The 18,774-nt window shown below is 36.4% G+C and overlaps 1 protein-coding gene across 1 annotated transcript in view; it reads left to right on the plus strand.

Annotated features, from left to right (window-relative positions):
* adcy2a (adenylate cyclase 2a) overlaps positions 1-18,102 on the plus strand; it is a 190,660-nt gene extending 172,558 nt beyond the window's left edge. The window contains exons 18-25 of the mRNA XM_082150260.1: positions 2,986-3,170; positions 4,363-4,447; positions 11,186-11,344; positions 11,773-11,919; positions 12,185-12,292; positions 12,763-12,877; positions 17,283-17,407; positions 17,669-18,102. Of these exons, the coding sequence (XP_082006386.1) occupies positions 2,986-3,170; positions 4,363-4,447; positions 11,186-11,344; positions 11,773-11,919; positions 12,185-12,292; positions 12,763-12,877; positions 17,283-17,407; positions 17,669-17,821 (1,077 nt within the window). The 3' untranslated portion in view covers positions 17,822-18,102. The remainder of the gene's footprint in view (positions 1-2,985; positions 3,171-4,362; positions 4,448-11,185; positions 11,345-11,772; positions 11,920-12,184; positions 12,293-12,762; positions 12,878-17,282; positions 17,408-17,668) is intronic.
* Positions 18,103-18,774: the final 672 nt, after the last annotated feature.

Raw genomic sequence — 18,774 nt, forward strand, 5'->3', positions numbered from 1 at the left:
AAGTAGATCATGCATTTGTATCAATGGTCATCATTGTGTATCATCCAGGCACACAGAGCAACACATAAGTCAAAGAAAGAACATGACAATGAGAAACATCAGTGTAGGGTGCAAAATGTTTATTTGGACATGGATATGGTTGTGGAGTTATTTCCCTGAGATTATTGCCAGAGATGACACAGCTGTAAAGCTTCATAAGGTAAGGTATCAGAAGATAAAAAATAAATAAATAAATAAAATGGTAATGGTTCATGTATTTAGGAATATTCTGCTCTTCTGTTGGAAATAAGTGTTGCTGTAATCATTCAGGTGTTCTGGAATTTTTGGTTTTACGGTAAAAGTGGAACGTTATTTATTTTTATTTTTTTTTATTGCAGTGACATTCAACACATGATAACAAAAGACAGTTTAAAGCATTGCAATGTACAGAGGAAAAGCACAACGAAATGAACGAGTTGAAGTTTGCTGTGCTTTATAAACTAGGCCTACACGAAGTGAATGCCAGCAATCATTTAGTCATTAACGAATGCACAAAACGTGCAAACTAATAAAAACATTATGAACTTTATGAAATGATACACAATTGTAGTTTAAGTTCGCGCTGAAACTATATTTACCTTTTTTTAAATAATCCATTAAACCTGCTGAGAAACGAGGAGCGTGAACTAGAATGAGCAGTTCCACGCGCATGCTCTTATTCCGTAAAATAATGTTAAGTGTTTTTTGTTTCTCATTTACAGTAACCTAGTTGTATCAAATGTAATTTATCCACTTTTGTCCATACAATTTTGTTTAATCCAAATTGTACGTATGTATTAAAGCAACACATTCATGCTTGAGTTTGGTCTTAAATGATTTGGCTTATTTAAACGAACAAGAATTTAAGAACAATCACACCAGGATATATTATATATATTTTAAAAAGTGTTAGCCCACAGATACATTTGTGAAGGTTTATTTAATTTATTGCAATCAACAAATGATAATAATTAGTAAAAGCCACAGTTTTAAAGCTTCGCAAGGTGCAATTTATACGGCGAGTTGAAGTTTGCTGTAGCTACTGTATATAGGCCTACACGAAGTGAATGCCAGCAATCATTCAGTCAGTGACGAATTAATAAAAACATTATGAATTTAACAAAACGATACACAATTGTAGTTTAAGTTCGCGCTGAAACTATATTTACCTTTTTTGAAATAATCCATTAAACCTGCTGAGAAACGAGGAGCGTGAACTAGAATGAGCAGTTCCACGCGCATGCCCGGGAAACTCATGAATATTCATGTAGGCTCCGCCCACTGCCTCTACAGATGCACAACTCACTTTTGCCCCACATTTCACGGTGCACTTGGTGCAAAAGGGAGAGCGCGCAAAACTTGTCACTTGAAAGCGAAAAACAGTGTTTGAGATTCGTCGCAGCAGATTCAAGCAGCTGTAGTTATGTACTTGTGTTTGTGCTAGAAAAATATACAAGACATTTGTGAGAAAATATTCTACAAGTGTGCAACTCTCATTGGATGAATTCACATACTGATTTGCAGATGAGCAAAATTTCTCCGTGACTTCACATTTCTTGATGCGGGTGTGTAAATGCGTTTTGCACCATATTCACTGCAGCAACTGTAGCAAAAATGTGAGCGTATGAGTTTCTTAATTTGTGATTTGTAGAATTGGATTTGTGCACCTGCAATGAAGAATTTGAGAAGGTGTAACTGTTGTGTTGTGTTTGTGGAAGATAAAAAAAAGTCTGCAAGTTTGCAACTCTTAAAACATTTCTCTCTGTGACTTCAAATTTACTGATACACATGTGTGGCTATTCTCTACAACTTCAAATTCCACTGTCACAGGCGTTCAGTAGTTTTGCACCAAAAATACCTCCATAGTTCGCATTCATACTCAACGAGATCTGGCTATAAAGTACCTACTCTTTTAGCGCTCGTTAAGTAAGTACTTATTGAAATTAAGTACCTACTCATTGAGTATGCGGTTTCGAACGCAGCCAATGTCTCAGACTTATTCAGTTGTGTTCATTCTTAATTTTCATGGACTTTTAGTTTGTTTTCATTAGGCACATGTGTTCCTTTGTTTGAATTTCCCGCCACTCATCAGTTTCCATGGACACTAATCATCATCACAGCTGTTTGTCATTGAGTTCATCACCATGTGTAATGTTCCTCACCTTCACTCAGTGTTTGTCTGGACTATACTTATGTTAGCCTCAGTGTTAGTTCTAAGCATCTGTGGAATACCTTTTGGAATATCTTAAAGTTGCATAAGGTGCCCAATTTGAGGGAGTTAAGTACTTTCAAAACAACAGTCATTATACTGTTTATTGTGATGTTCCGTATGTTGATTAAATGTAGTGAAAATATTATTATTTAAAACTATACTTACAGCATTTATGAATTTCTTTGAATTCCATTTCAATTCTACTTTCCTATTTAGCCCATTTGAATTACAATTCTACATCCTATTTGCTTCCTCAAATCCAATCCAATGCAAGTTTGGAAAATAAATGTATAAACAAATAAGTGCTATATATGGTTGAGGAATTCAGACAAATTGAGCAAAGATATCAATATTTTCTTTTATTAAATGTATCACATTTTGGATTTTTATCAAACTCTGTGTTTTGAATCATCATCTTCTGCTTGCACCTTGCTGACACAATTCTAAAATCGTTCTAATATAGAACATTTATGCTGCTGCTTCAGTTTTTTTGGGTTTGTTTCATACACTTTATGAAATAAGTTTTGACTGGTGCTAATACACACTGCAGTCAAAATCTGGCAGAAGTTGGGCAAAAGCAGTTAATCTGAAGAACAGGCCTTAGGCAAAAGGATTCAGAGTGTTCAATAAGTGTTTACTATATAACAAAATGCAAAGATTTTTTTGTAGATAGATAGCCAACTGGTTATGTGTGTGTTTTTATTTTAAACAGTAACAACACAGTGTTTATGATTTCTGTGTTTTTCTGCCATTAGTATTTTATCTACAGTTGCATTCTGGGACTGATCTCCTGCTCAGTGTTTCTGAGGATCAACTATGAGCTAAAGATGCTAATCATGCTAACAGCCGTGGTGCTCTACAACGTCATCATACTTCAAACACACGCATCTCTGCTGGACGAGTACAGCAAGTTCCTCTACAAAACCGAAATCCTGGAAAGGTGAGTACTTGTTCAAATATACTTGTAATACATTTGTAAAATACACTTGATGGTCAGAATTATGTAGAGACTCAAAAAATACACAGATATGTGGTTGGGAATGGACATTAATAAAAAGTTAGTCCTTCCTGTGCAAATATAAGAGCTTCCATTTCTCTGGGTAAGCATTGCACTAGATCAAAATGGCCGTGATTCTCTCATTCAAACACAAAAGCATCATTGAGGTCAGGCATGGAGAGTGTTGGGAGTTGGGCTGCAGTCAGCATTTTAGTTCATACCACAGGTTGGGGTTCAGGTCTATATATTTTTTATTTTATTTTATTTTTACAAAAAAAAAGTTCTTCCACACCAGACAGTAAATCATTTGTTTAAGATCTCACATTGTCACCCTGGAACAGAAAACATCTCTCCCCAAACTGTTGCCACAAAGTGCAGAGCACACAGTTATCCAGATGTCATTGTGTGTTCATTATGATTTGTTTTTACTAAATTTCACTGGAGCCCATTAAGTCGAAGGGAGTGTCCACATACAGTACTTTTGGCCATGTAATGTAGTTTGTGTGTTGAATATGTTGCACCATAGTAATTGTATATCTTCAACATAAATCTCTCACATTGTTTCAAAACTTTCAATACTTTACATATTATTTAACAGGTTATTCCCCATGAAATTTGGCATATTGAATAACTTATAATTTAATGTAAAGGTATTTCTTATATTTTCATTAGAAGCCAGTATATAAAAATCAGTGTGTTAAGGTATTTAAAAAAAATAAAAAATAAAAATGTAAACAGTAAGCCAATGTTGTAGCTAGTCAAATCTGATCTGATAAGGTAATCATAGGCAACCATGTGTATACATCAAAGCACCATTTTTAGTGTGAAGCAATTCATAAAATTATCTAAAAACTCTTGATGTTTCGGTCCTTTATCCCAAAACTAGCTCAACAAAATGGATTTGCTTCACGCACAACAGTTTCCTGATGATTACTGATTTTGTTCTAGAAATCAGAGATGGATGTTGAAAATAAATCAGTGTGAACCAGCACAGACACTTCCTGTTAATTGACAGCTGTGGTGGACATGGTCTGCTGGCCATCTTGGGCTACAGATGATACGATTTGTTACAAAAAAACAAGTGATGCTAGCAAGTCTTATATCTCTCTGTCTCTCTTTCTCTTGACAAAACAAGGCCAGGAGTTCTGAAAGACTTGAAAACAATGGGCTCTGTGTCTCTCTTTATATTCTTCGTCACCCTGCTTGTTCTAGCTAGACAGGTGAGTTCTTTTTATAAACCAAATCATTCGTGGATTACAACAGTTGGTGAAAAAGTGATCATTATGTTAAACATTTATTTGCATATTGTATGTATGCACATGTGCTACATTTTTAAATGCACTTTCCAGGGTTGGGGCACAATTCAGAATTGAAGAACTGGCTTCCTTTCTCACAGTAAATGAAAACAGAAATTTGAATTAAAGTTGCATAAGGTGCCCAATTTGAAGGATTTAAGTACTTTCAAAACAACAGTCATTATACTGTTTATCGTGATGCTGCAACACATTCTCACACCCAAGGCGTCACTTTTTTTCACTTTCAACCATGCTTCAATATCTGACGCTCAAAGCACCCTTTAGCGTCCATATGTGACGCTTCGGTTATGGGTAGGTTTAGGCGTCATGTAACTGACGCTTTCGGAAGCGTCAATATTCGACGCACAAAGCACCCCCTAGCGTCAATATGAGACGCTTCGGTTGGGTAGGTTTAGGTCTGTGGTAGGGTTCTGCGTCTCATATGGACGCTAAAGGGTGCTTTGAGCGTCAGATATTGAAGCATGGTTGAAAGTGACAAAAAGTGACGCCTTGGGCGTTGAGGAAATGTAATGACATTATTATTTAAAACTACACTTACAGCAGTTATGAATTTCGTCGGATTCCATTTCAATTCTACTTTCCAATTTAGCACATTTGAATTACAATTCTAAATCCTATTTGCTTCCTCAAATCCAGTCCAATGCAAGTTTAGAATAAAAATGTAAACAAATAAATAAAATGATATATATGGTTGAGGAAGGCAGACAAATTGAGCAAAGATATCAGATTTTTGCCATAGTTTCTAAAAGATTTTAGCCAAGAGAGGCCATGCAGTAAAATTAATTTACCACAGGCAATAAGTGTTAAGAACAATGCAAAATGATGTGCAAAAGTTATTTTAAAAGTTATTATTGATAATATCCACATTGAACATTTTTCTGCCAAGTACTACAGGTAAATAGTGTAAGTTAGCTGTAGGCTAACTTGTTATGGAAGGTTCTGCCTTGGGTATGTGTTTATCTGTAGCTCTGAATATGGCTTAGACAATGTGATTTTAGAATTAAAATTATTTTTTCATGAAATATTCCATTCCATTCTCTTCGTGCTTGTATGGAACACAGACAAAATATTATAGTCTTTAAAATTATATATTTTTGTAATGGAACATTTTAATTGAAATGTATAGTTAATTCTTACAGAAATAACAATAACAATATATAAAACACTGCTTCATGATTCCTTAATTGCTAGAGACTGATTATATTAGAAGGAGGGACTAGGGTCATTCTAGTAAATATTTTATTTCATGCTATTTAATATTTTTTATTAAATGTATCACACTTTACTAAAAATTGTCTTGGTTTAGATTTTAACTTAAATATAACACTTATGAAGTAAGCGACATAACTCTGACCTTGATTGCATGGGTGTTTCAGTACTATTACTCTGTTTTTAATAATGCAGTGTGACCAAACACATAGTCAGAACTTGACCAGTAAAAATGTTTTTTAGAGTAGCGGTGTGATAGTAGAAATAGAAGATGGACAGATTGATATTCAGGGCCACTCTCCTCAGAGTGTTTGTCCAACCTCTCTCATCCATGTAATTTCAGACAGGCGTGTTGATTTAATTCACTTCTTTATTAGTCTGTTTATTTCCTTCATGTGGCTTATGTTACAAAGCGATCACAGATCCTACTCTGTTTATTAAAGGAACAAGAGTGCAGTTTTCTATACCTACTTGCAATAAATTAAGAACCCTTGGGGTTGAATTGCAATGACAAATAAATGTAACTATAATTAATGTGGAATTTGGGGTGGTAGTGGCGCAATGGATAAGACACATACCTTTGGTGTGAGAGACCCGGGTTCGAATCCACTGTGAGACACCAATGTGTCCCTGAGCAAGACACTTAACCCCTAGTTGCTCCAGAGGCGTGCGACCTCTGACATATATAGCATTTGTAAGTCGCTTTGGATAGAAGCGTCAGCTAAATGAATAAATGTAAATGTAAATGTAAATGTGTAGTTTAATTTATAGTTTTGGTCACTGTGTGAAATCTTCTTATTGATCAGTGTTTTTACACAGTTACATTTATATATACATTATTTGATGTAATCCCCCAAGAAATGAGAGCCAATAAAGACTAGTTACAAAATATAATTCAAAGTAATGAATAATTACAAGAACATATGTATTCTTCTTGTTCACAACATACAGTAGTGCCCAAAAGTAATGTCTGGAGGGGATATATTCAGGTTCTATTTTACAATCAAAATATGAGGACACTAAACTTGGTTAAGGTATTAAAATGACAACATTAGATGGCAAGATAGGCAAACTCCAGCATATAAATAAATATGAGTTTTATTGTATTATGCTGGAAATACTGACTACAATGGATGATCTGCATAACTTATCACAATTCAGGTTTATAATTTTCCAAAGGTTCTCAATGGCCAGGTCCTCCAGAATTATGGAATTAAGAATTAAGACCCTTTACGGATAGGATCCAGAACGGGAGTTCAAACCTTGCATGCTGGTCATAGTTAATGCCAAGAAGTATACTGTATTGATGAGAATGCAATTGACAGTCTAATCTGATTAATTGATTAAAGATAAAGAAACCCAGTATAATATTCTGAAAGAGTTTACCATTTGACATTTGATTGTGAAGATGTATTGCAAGCATTTGGAGGTTATTGTAGCCAATGAAAGGTATTAAAGGGTTAGTTCACCCTACACATTTATCATTTACTCACCCTCATGTTGTTCCAAACCCGTAAGACTTTCGTTCATCTTTGGAACACAAATGAAGATATTTTTAATGAAATCTGAGAGATATCTATCCCTGCATTGACAAAATAAATCCATGTGAATCGTGCGGTTTAGTCCAAATTTCCTGAAGAGACATGATCGCTTTATATGATGAAAATATTTCATTCATGCTTTTATTCACATATAAACATTGATCAACTCACACATCAGTTATGATCAACGGAAGCTCAAGCATGCTTGCGTGACATGCGAGAACCAATGAGGTTCATTCTCGTGAGCTTCCGCAAGAACCAATGAGGGTTGTTTTTGCGCGTAAAGCAAGTATGGTTGAGCTTCTGTTCATGTACACTGATTAAGGTTTATACATGAATAAAAGCCTACATTAAATCGGTTCATCATATAAAGTGATCATGTTTCTTCAGAAACATTCTTCAGAAAACGAAACCGCCAGATTCACATGGATTAGTTTTACTATCTCTTTATAGCCTGGTTAAAACCAGACCATTCTCAGTAGTAACTGAGTTATGGTCTGGCAAAGCTCCATAGACAAATCATTTCCAAAGGGTCGTCACCAACGGACGTCGCTCAAATGCCTCTGGGCGCAGTTGGATAGACCTAAAACCAATCAGAGTGATCGTCATCGTGTAAAGCCATATGCTGCGTCCCAATTCGCCTAAGTTACACTACGCCATTAAAGTATGTACTCTTTTTGTGAAGAAAAGGTATTCACTTTTGAATGTGTAGCAAAAAAGTAGGCAAGCTTTGGGACATACTACTTCGTCATCTTTATCGGACGGATCTGTCGCGTGCATCCTGTCACGTAAACTGCCCTGTCAATCATCGTGTCACAGTTAAAATCCTCTATTAAATCTAATTTAATTTCCTACCATTTCGGAGAGAAATGTAGTAGCACGTTCATCTGCCAGTGGGTCTTTCATGGAGACTGTCCTCATGTGTTTGCAATTTGAATATAATAATGCATTTAAAAGTTGAATGGACGTCGCTCAAATGCCTTTTGGGCGCAAATGGATAGACCTAAAACCAATCAGAGCGATCGTCATTGTGTAAAACCCGCCTCAACGTTTCTGATTGGTGCCGCGATTTCTAGGCCATGGAAATGGGCTTGAATGAGCTCTTTGCCAGACTACTTCTCGAGCAAATCTGAATTTGCCGGAAGTTGTCTGGGTTTTCCCAGGCTAATCTCTTTATGAACTTTTTGAAACGTCATAGTCGTTGCGTAGCTGTCAATGGAGGGACAAAAATCTCTCAAAAATGTACTTTCAAATATCTTCATTTGTTTTTCAAAGGTGAACGAAAGTCTTACAGATTTGGAACGACATGAGGGTGAGTAAATTATGACAGAATTTTCATTTTTGGGTGAACTAACCCTTTAAATCTAAGGATTCAAATAATTTTCCCACCATGCAATGAATGGCATTGAAACAAAATAGTTTGTAATTTGTTTATAATTGTGATAATTTTATGAACAATTTATCCAGAAGTTGAGGTAAAACCAGTATATCTCATTTTCCTGCAACAGTTTGTTTGTTTCTTTTATTTGTCATTGTCTCCAGGTTTAGACTAAAGTGTCATATTACATGTTCTGTGAAAGTACTGGGATTTAATATTGGTTTGTCATTTGGTGATTTTGTTTTGCTTATCACCATGATTTTTCTTATCATTATGATTTTTTTTTAATTTTTTTTTGAAATTGATACTTTTATTTAGCTAGGACACATTCGATTTTAAAATACTAATGACAGTAAAGACACTTATACTGTTACAAATGATTTGTTTCCAGTAAATGCTGTTCTTCAAACTTTGTTCAAAGAATCAAAGACACTGAATTGTGGTTTCCACATTCCACATTAAGCAGCACAACAAGTGGTTTGAACCACTGAATTGAATTGAATTGAATTGAACCACAACCACTGAATTGTGGTTTCCACATTCCACATTAAGCAGCACAACAAGAGGGTTTCTTCAGCACCAAATCAGCATTTTACAAATGATTTCTTAAGGATAATATGACACTAAATACTGGAGTAATGGCTGCTGAAAATGGAGATTTGCCTTCATAGAAAAATAACAATTTGAGATATACTACAATAGAAAACAGGTCCTTTAAAATATTAAAAGGATAGTTCACCCAAAAATGAGAATTATATCATCATTTACTCACCCTCAAGTTGTTCTAAACATGTTAGAGTTTTTTTTTCTTCCGTTGAGCACAAAACAAGATATTGTGAAGAATGCTGTTAATCAACAGAAGAAATTAACTCATTCAGGTTTGGAACAACTTTGGAGAGTGAATAAATGTTGACAGAATTTTTAATTTTGGTTGAACTTTTCCTTTAATAATATTTTACAATATTACTGTTATTGACTAAATTTTTTATCAAACAAACCGAACCTTGGTGAATATAAGAAAAGAAAAAAGCCTCTGGTTACTTATGTAAACATGGTTCCCTGAGAAGGGGAACGAGACACTGCATCCCCTAGTGCAGTGGTTCCCAATTCCAGTCCTCGTGACCCACTGCTCTGCACATTTTGTATGTCTCCCTTATTTAACACACCTGAACCAGATCATCAGCTCATTAGGAGAGACTCCATGAACTGAACTGAGTGTGTCAGATAAGAGAGACATACAAAATGTGCAGAGCAGTGGGTCACGAGGACTGGAATTGGGAACCACTGCCCTAGTGGACACTTTGGGTAATGCCTCAGGCATGACCGGTGTCTGGAGCATGTGTGAAAACATGTCAATGAACTTGACTTTGGTCGACGACAGCTTATGGCGTACTACTGGTGCAACTGGGATTATAAAAGGGCACCTGTAGAACACGTCATCACCTCTTGTCTGAAGGAGATGTGTGCAGGAATATTTGAAAGCATGGCAAGGAGATGCAGTTTCTCGTTCTTTAATGGAAACCTATTGACTCCGCCGCCGTTCCGGAGCGGATCCGCAGCCGTTCCGCAGTTGGTGGAAATCCGGGGTCAGGCAATCATGGTTACATACGTAACCTTTGATGTTCCCTTTCGAATGAGAACTCGAACTGCATCCCCTAGAGGACACTTTTGGGAACGAATGCACACGCTGCCATGCTAAAGGGATGAGTGCCTCATCGGCTGACATTAAAGTCAAAGACTCTAAAGGAGTCCCCATCCCTGAGGTACACACCAGCGGCTGTCGTGACTAATTCCTTATGGCCAAAGCCTGAGCTACATACCCTATCAGAGAAAGTCTCAGGTTGGTGCTGCAGCGTACTTGTAACAGATTTGGATCTAATAAGCACTTAGCAAATGCATCTGACCAGCTTCTAAAGCTAAACGCAATTAATAATCGTCAACACTAGTCCATGAAGTTTTGCCCGAAGTGCAAATATGCAATACGAACTGTGACAATTCTACTGACAGGATTAAGTGTCTAGTGCGCATTTCTACTGAGACAGGCCTGTCTATGGAGCCCGAGTTTGTAGTGGATACTGGCTCTGCGGTTTCTATTCTGCCAGAGATTCTTGACTCAGCAAACGCAGTGTCATAAACGCAAGGTGCAAAAGGCTTGATTCTGGTCCCTAAAGAAAATAATCAAGCCAGAGCCGAGCTCCCCACCATTACTGATCACAGTGCGTTTATATACATCTCCCTCAAGAGCTGACAGCACTTATTCTGCTCTCAATCTTTCACACACACTGAGACAAACGGGTCCCGAAGACAAAGAGCTGATGACGTGTTCTACAGGTGCCCTTTTATACTCCCGGTCGCACCAGAAGTATGTCATAGGCTTTTGCCGACTAATGTCAAGTTCATTGTCGTGTTTTGAATAAGAATAAGATTTTCTTTTAAAAATGTGTGGTGTGGTGTTTTTAACTGAAATAGCGCTGTGACCTCCAGTCTCTTTACCTCTGTGTCCTCTTGTAACAGAATGAATATTACTGTAGGTTGGATTTCCTGTGGAAGAACAAATTCAAGAAGGAATGTGAGGAAATAGAAACCATGGAGAATCTCAATCGCGTTCTGCTGGAGAATGTTCTGCCAGCCCATGTAGCAGAGCACTTCCTGGCCAGGAACTGGAAGAACGAGGTAAGAATGTAGATAGAAAGAACAACTTAAGAATTACTGCAATTTGTATACTGTTTGAATGCATCCAAATTCATAACATGCTGAAAATAGTATGAGATTCTGAACTTCAAAGGTACCACAAAGGTGTACTGCAAAGTTATAATAATGTCCTAATACTTTCATACTGGCTTACATCAAGTAAAAGTACTTACTTGACCAGCGCAAACAAACTTGTGATATAATTTAAAGCACATCTGACTATAACTTGAATTTAGATGATTGGGAGTGCTTGACAACTGCCAGGAGTTGCTTTCTTCTGTTGAAATTAATGTTTTGAGGGAACATTTATTGAGATTACACTTTTTAAATAATGTTTTATTTTTGTTTAGTTTGAAAGTCAGTCTTCAGATATTTTATACCTGAGCTTCCTTTTCCTCTGTGAATGACAGGATCTGTATCACCAATCATATGACCTGGTGTGTGTGATGTTTGCTTCTATCCCGGACTTCAAAGAGTTCTACACAGAATCCGACGTAAACAAGGAGGGTCTCGAGTGCCTCAGACTGCTCAACGAGATCATTGCAGACTTTGATGAGGTAACGTATCGCTTCATGTATTTTGTAGGAAAAAAAGAGCTGGTTCATTTTTACTCTTGAACTTTTTCCCATTGAAGTGTACTTCAAACTTACTGTGGTGTGCAAATTCTGCTGGTTTGCTACAGAATAGCATTCGCCCATGAAATTCATCTGATTTAGTCAAAATTGAAATGTTATTACCATGATGCAGTCCTTTTTCACAAATCAGTTTTGATGGTTTGTTTGATGTTAACTCTGCTATGGTTATGTTGTATTTCCTGTGTAGTTGCTCTCTAAGCCAAAGTTCAGTGGAGTGGAGAAGATAAAGACCATTGGAAGCACATATATGGCAGCCACTGGACTTAATGCCAGCCCAGGACCAGAATATACACAGGTATCAGGAATGTAGGGATTCAATCAAGTCTGTCTGTGTGTCAAATTATACAAATGTTTCATGGGAACACGACTTTGTCTACTTTTATTCATCTAATATAATTTTCTATTTTAATATATTTCTTGTAAAATATTAATATCTACACTATTAATTAAGATATTTTAAGTCATTGGTGTGAGTTCATTGTTTGGTAACACTTTATTTTGATAGTCCACTTTAGACATTCTACTATAACTAACTTTGCAACTACATGTTAGCTACCAGTCATTAGAGAATTAGTTGACTGTCTGCTTAATATCTGCTAACACTTTATTTTGACGCTTCCCCAACAGACATTCTACTGACTATAAGTAACTTTGCAAGCGCATGTCATCTTATTCTAAAGTTAAGTTATTTATAGTTAATAGAATGTCTAAAGTGAACTATCAAAATAAAGTTTAACCCATTGTTTTTGCCGTTCGTGTTTGTAGGAGCATGACAGGCAGTACATGCACATTGGTACCATGGTGGAGTTTGCCTTTGCACTGGTGGGGAAGCTTGATGTCATCAATAAACATTCCTTCAATGACTTCAAACTCCGAGTTGGTGAGTGAAAACAAAAAATTACTATTATTGGGGTCTGAGCATCAATGGCTTATAACATGCGGGGATGCAATGGCCATGTCTCTGTTCAAAAATGCTGTAATATGAGTCTCTTGTATATTATTGTATATGTCTCTTAAAGTATATTATGTAATATATTATGTATTATTTAAAAAGATACAAATAATACAAATGAACAGCGATTCATTGAGTTTTAAGCAAATGTTTTCAACATCATTAGGATATATAAAAATGAATGTAAAATTGAATGATCTATTAGCTTTTTGGAGATTGCAGATTTATTTGCAAATATATTACATTTCTATGCATTTACTATTTCTATGCATTTTTTCAGTAGTAAGTCTATTGAACCATTTTCACAGATTAAAATCTATGAGACCTAAAATGTTTTTTTGTATACTCTGGTGGACAACATTAGTATTACAGCCTTCATCTATCATTCCCATTCATTAATTTAAATGGCTTATCTTTTAGAATGTTCAGTTAGCCCCCTGAGCAAACAAATAGTCATTATGGGACAATCCCACAAATATATCGGCCATATCTACAGTAAGATAAATGAAAAATCTTTTGATTATTTTTTTGTCAGGTGGACACTCAATTTTGTGCAAATCAGACAAACATCCTAGGACAAGTTCAGGCATTTTTTTAGGGCAGAAAAATTATTATGATGACAATTGTCCAAAACATACATCTAAATCAACAAAAGAATGGATTTAGCAAAGAAAGATTAACGGCCCAGACCTAAATCTTATAGAAAACAGAATAAATAGAAACAGAAAAAAATAACAGATCTGGAACATTTTTGCAAAAAAGTAGAAAAAAAGGGGGAAAATATTTCCAAGTCAAGATGTGCCAAGCTGACAGACTCCTATCCAAACAGACTGAGTGCTTCAACTGAATATTAGTTCAGGTGTGCACACTTATGCAGTTAGTTATTCCAAGTTTATATAGGGCATTCCTGTATGCTATCCTCTATTACCAGTTTACCTGCTAATTGTGGACTGTTTCAAAAAAGTTTACCTGGGATATAATCTTTTCACTTTTATTTTGCCTCTGTCCCAACTTATTTTGGAGTGTGTTGCAGCCGTCAAAATCAAAATGTTTACATTTACAAAATCCAATTAAGTTGGTCAGTGAAAACACTGGATTTTTTTTTTATTTGTACTTCTGTTAAATAAAGGTTAAAGAGATTTAACTACAGTTTAGCTACAATTGCTGCTGCTGCATAGCAAGTATGGATTGCTCCTGGTAATAGAGACACGCACATGCTGCTGTGAGCATGTAAGATGCTGCTGCGGTGGCATAATTAGACATACATAAATCCCGTAGCAGGTGGAGCTGGGGGAGGTGGAGGGTGTCAGAGGAACTCTAATAGGACGCTGCAGGACTAGCTTACACCAAACAATGAACTAGACTGTTTAAATGTTTAGCAAGCAATCTCATTGGCTGCAGGATCAGCAGAGGCCAAGAATCAGCGTGTGCCATGTGTTAATGATGTAATTGCTTGCAGATTGCAGGTAAAGAACAGCCTGCGCCCTCTAGAGCAGTGGTTTTCAAACCCTGGGTCGCGACCCTCGGGTGGGTCGCGAGACTTAAAAAATGGGTCGCCAGGATGATTTAAGGAAAATATAATTAAATTAAAAAACAAAATTTGTTTTCATAAAATCATAGTCTATAGGCCTATATAAAAGAAACACGCGAAATATGGCTATTTAAACAACTGAGTTTGGTTCATTTCTGTGAGGCGCGGCGCCTCACAAACAAGTTGACGGAAAGGAAACCGAGACGGCACGCGATGTTCCCGGACGCGGACGCGCGCGCATCGACATAGGCTCGGTCCTGCACCTCCGTGGTATCGCGGTTGCGGCACAGGCGATGAAACGTCAGAAACAACAACAGGTGACTAAGCTATCGTTATACGATCCCGCTCTTATTCATGCAAATGCTTTTAAACCATTCATGCGCGACAAGACAAAAGAGAACGCGCTGTCGTAAATGTCCTCCTGATACACACACACGACCCACAGATAGACGCGCGCCAGTATCAAGTTCTCTTTCGCGCTAGAACGAACAACACACATGTATGCCAAAATGTCAGTTTTGTCGAGTATCCTCACAAGAACAGTCTTAAATGAGTTAAATAAAATCTTAAATGAAAGTAAAGAGTAGTGAGAGAATGGGATGCGTGAGATCGTCAGCTGTGGCTGGTCCTAAAGTGGCAGCAGCTAATTCTCTGAGAAAATTATTAACAGCTCTTGACTAAAGAATGCGTGTAGCTTTAATACGGATTTCTCTATATTTAGTTTATAATTTATGCAGTGCGGAATGTTTTGATAACCTTATCCAATTTCTGTATATTTCATATCTGTTAGACAGGAAAGGCACAGGTAAATATGACATTTATAATGGGTTTATGTAAGGTTTGTTTTAAGTTCACTTAAATTAAAAGTTTTTATATTTTTTGAAGCCTAATAAATATTTAACTTTGGGGGGATAATCATTTTCATTTTTTCTTAGAAGCCTATAATAAATAATAGTTTAGCATCCAAATAAATCACGAATATGGAAAAAAAAAAATTATTCGAATGAGAGAGTTAGGTGAGCCCAACGAAATTATTTCTTTTTGGCTTGTTTATAGATATTTTTTTTCATTCTTGTTCTGTTCTGAATATCATTAAATTTAAAGGATTTGTTGTGGAATATTTTTAGTGAATTTTTTAAGCATACATCAAACGATAATAGGCTATATTAATTGGTTAAAATTCTTACAATGGTTAATGGTTAACCGGTTAATTAGCATCCCTGTAGCTTTAGCTAGATCAAAAGAGTGCAGAATCAACTTTGCGTTGCCATCGCGTCACGGATAAGCCACTGCACGTGCATCATCAAAAGCGGTTGTTAAGAAAAGGCTTAAGAATAGGCCTATATAGGCCTATGGGTCGCGTAAAAAAAATAAAAAAAAGGGTCGCTCTTGAAAAAGTTTGAAAACCACTGCTCTAGAGTTTCATGACTGAAATAGATGTAATTTGCAGTACCTGTATATAGACATGTGCCGGTATTCGGTAATGCAATAAATCGCGGTAATGAATATGCACGATATTGTTATCGCGGGCACTTCAAAATACCGTGAAAAATAACAGATCAGAATTTAGATTTATAGAACGCGCATTAGCTTTTCCATCAACCGCTTAAACAAACACTGCGTATATGCTGCGCAAAACACGTGCGCACTCTGATGTAAACAATCCTCACATGTAGAAGCGCTGTGTGCATGCGGCGCGCACTCTAGTCTAATGTAATGAATCCTCACATGGAGATGAAGCACGGCGGAAAGAGGGACGCTGCCGACGATTTATCCCCCTTCTAAAAGCAGGGCTGTCAACTCTACGCAGTCAGCGTGAGACTCACGCAATTGACACTTTTCACACGCTCTCGCGCCACACATCCATTTTCTCACGCAGAGAAAAATCGCGGAGCAAAGTGGACACTGACACCGACAGACTAGACAGAGCAGGTTAGGCTACTTTTGATATGAAAAAAAAATCTCAGCTCTCATGTTGTGTCCATTTTATTACGAAATTCAGACAATAAATACCGTTTTGGTGCTTGTAAATGTGACGTGACAGATCGCTAGCGCATCAGTTAAAGTAAACCGATCATCTGTTACTTTTTATTTAAAGACACAGTACAACTTACCGAAAGATATTTATGCCTCATACATAATATCGATCAATCAGTGTTTTTCAACCACGTAAAGAGGTCAATAAAACTGCAGGTGAACAATTATGTCACAGAACGTTACATTTACCTCAGGAAAGCCATTTAATGACCAACACGTTAGTTGACTAGAAAAAAATAGCTATAGAGAGGAGTATTTTGCTAAATATGTGCACTATATTACATTTGTATTATATTTTTACTTGTGTCATAATTGTTATTATAATGAAAACCAAATTATATTTAATTTAATTTGTTAATTTTTAACCTTTAATAATACCAGCTGATAGGGCTCTCTGTATGTTTACAGCATTATGTGATATGTATTTTTTCTTGAGAAAAATTAACATGTAGGCTATCTACTGTAGCCTACCTAATATTTATCAATAATGTCAATAATGAATCAAGATTGAAATCAAATTCCAAGAATTGAATTGAAATCGTGAAAAGTGTGTAAAATTCTGTTTAGTTACCAAATGTTTTGACAATCACAATTACACCTATTGTGATGCAAGTTTTTTTTTTCTACATTCCCCCCCTCGCTTCTCTTGAGCAATTAAAATATCGTGATAATACCGTATACCGTGATAAAAGCTCAATCAATTAATCGCAGCATGAAAATTTGATACCGGCACATGCCTACCTGTATATCACCATCCATCTGCAGGTATTAATCATGGGCCTGTGATAGCTGGAGTGATAGGAGCTCAGAAACCGCAGTATGACATCTGGGGCAACACAGTGAATGTCGCAAGCAGAATGGACAGCACAGGAGTGCTGGGGAAAATACAAGTAAGATAAGATGTTTTTTTCCCCCACTATATTTGTGAAATTTATAAAAGATACAGAACCATAAATTATTTTTGATTTACAATCTTTAAATTGCCTCAAGTCCTTTTAATAGATATTTGATTCAAGGTAAAGAGTAACACTCCATGTAAAACCAGTGGGATTCTAGACAGAAAAAATTGCTCATGCTTTGCACAACGTGCAGTGCAATGTCTTATTAATATATTTAATTCCTTTGTGTTATTGTGACGTATGTGTTTGCAGGTTACAGAAGAGACAAGTCGTATCTTGCAGACGTTAGGCTACATGTGCACATGCAGAGGAATTATAAATGTGAAAGGGAAAGGAGAGCTCAAAACATACTTTGTCCACACTGAGATGAGCCGGTCGTTATCCCAGGGGAATGTAATGCCATGAATCATACAACACATGCAATGAACTGCAGACATCCACAAAACAGAAATAGAGACATTTGTAAATAATTGTGCCTAGTCTTTAGATGCACGAAATATTGGATGTATTGAAAGTGATACCATTTCTACCGTATCTCATAGGCAGGGTTTGTGCACAGGGTATTGTAAATATGGTAGCAATTATTTTGTAAGAAAATCAAATATAACAAAAAGTGTTTTGATGTTTTAACACCATTTTTTCTTTTTCTTTTGTAAAAACTTCATTAAACTTTATATGTACTTGTCTTTTTTGAGAGCATCTTTATTTTTATGTTTGACAAAGGTTTGATTGTAGTGCATATTACAGAATACAGGAATAAGCTAGTACTTAAACTTTTTTGTGTTGTGTCACTGACATGCTGTGCATGATATGTGTGACATATTTACACCATTGGCATATAGATGTAGCTTTGGACAGTAGCGCCAAATCCCTATAAGAGTTGTGAATGTAATATAGTATTCAATGTTTGTATGTCTGTGTCATGTTTTCATTCATAATGGAAATATTTCCCGTTATGTATTTCATTAACAGAAGGTGCACTGTTTAGTTGCTCTTTGCAACCTCAAACCTTTGTGCGCGTTCTATGTTCTATTGGTGCCGGATCACTGCCGTCAAGTCCTGAGAGGTGTTTGTACATTTTCTCTATTGCATTATTGTCCCAAGTGGATAAAATATCAGCTGAAACAGCACTACAGGTAGATTGTTAGGACTTTATATTTACCCCTTTAATGTATTAATTGTTCAGTTGTAGTTGGATAAATGAATGAGGTCTTGATGTGGCCATGTCTTCGATAAAGTTTAGAGCCAGTTTATGACAGAAAATGGATGGATCTTGTTGATCTAAGTAGGGTCACAGGGATCGGATCTCAGACCAGAAGGGAAACACCCTGTCCAGATGGGGGAATTGTGGGGGAAAC

The sequence above is a fragment of the Leuciscus leuciscus genome, assembly GCF_965113295.1.
Source record: "Leuciscus leuciscus genome assembly, chromosome: 20".
Lineage (NCBI taxonomy): Eukaryota > Metazoa > Chordata > Actinopteri > Cypriniformes > Leuciscidae > Leuciscus > Leuciscus leuciscus.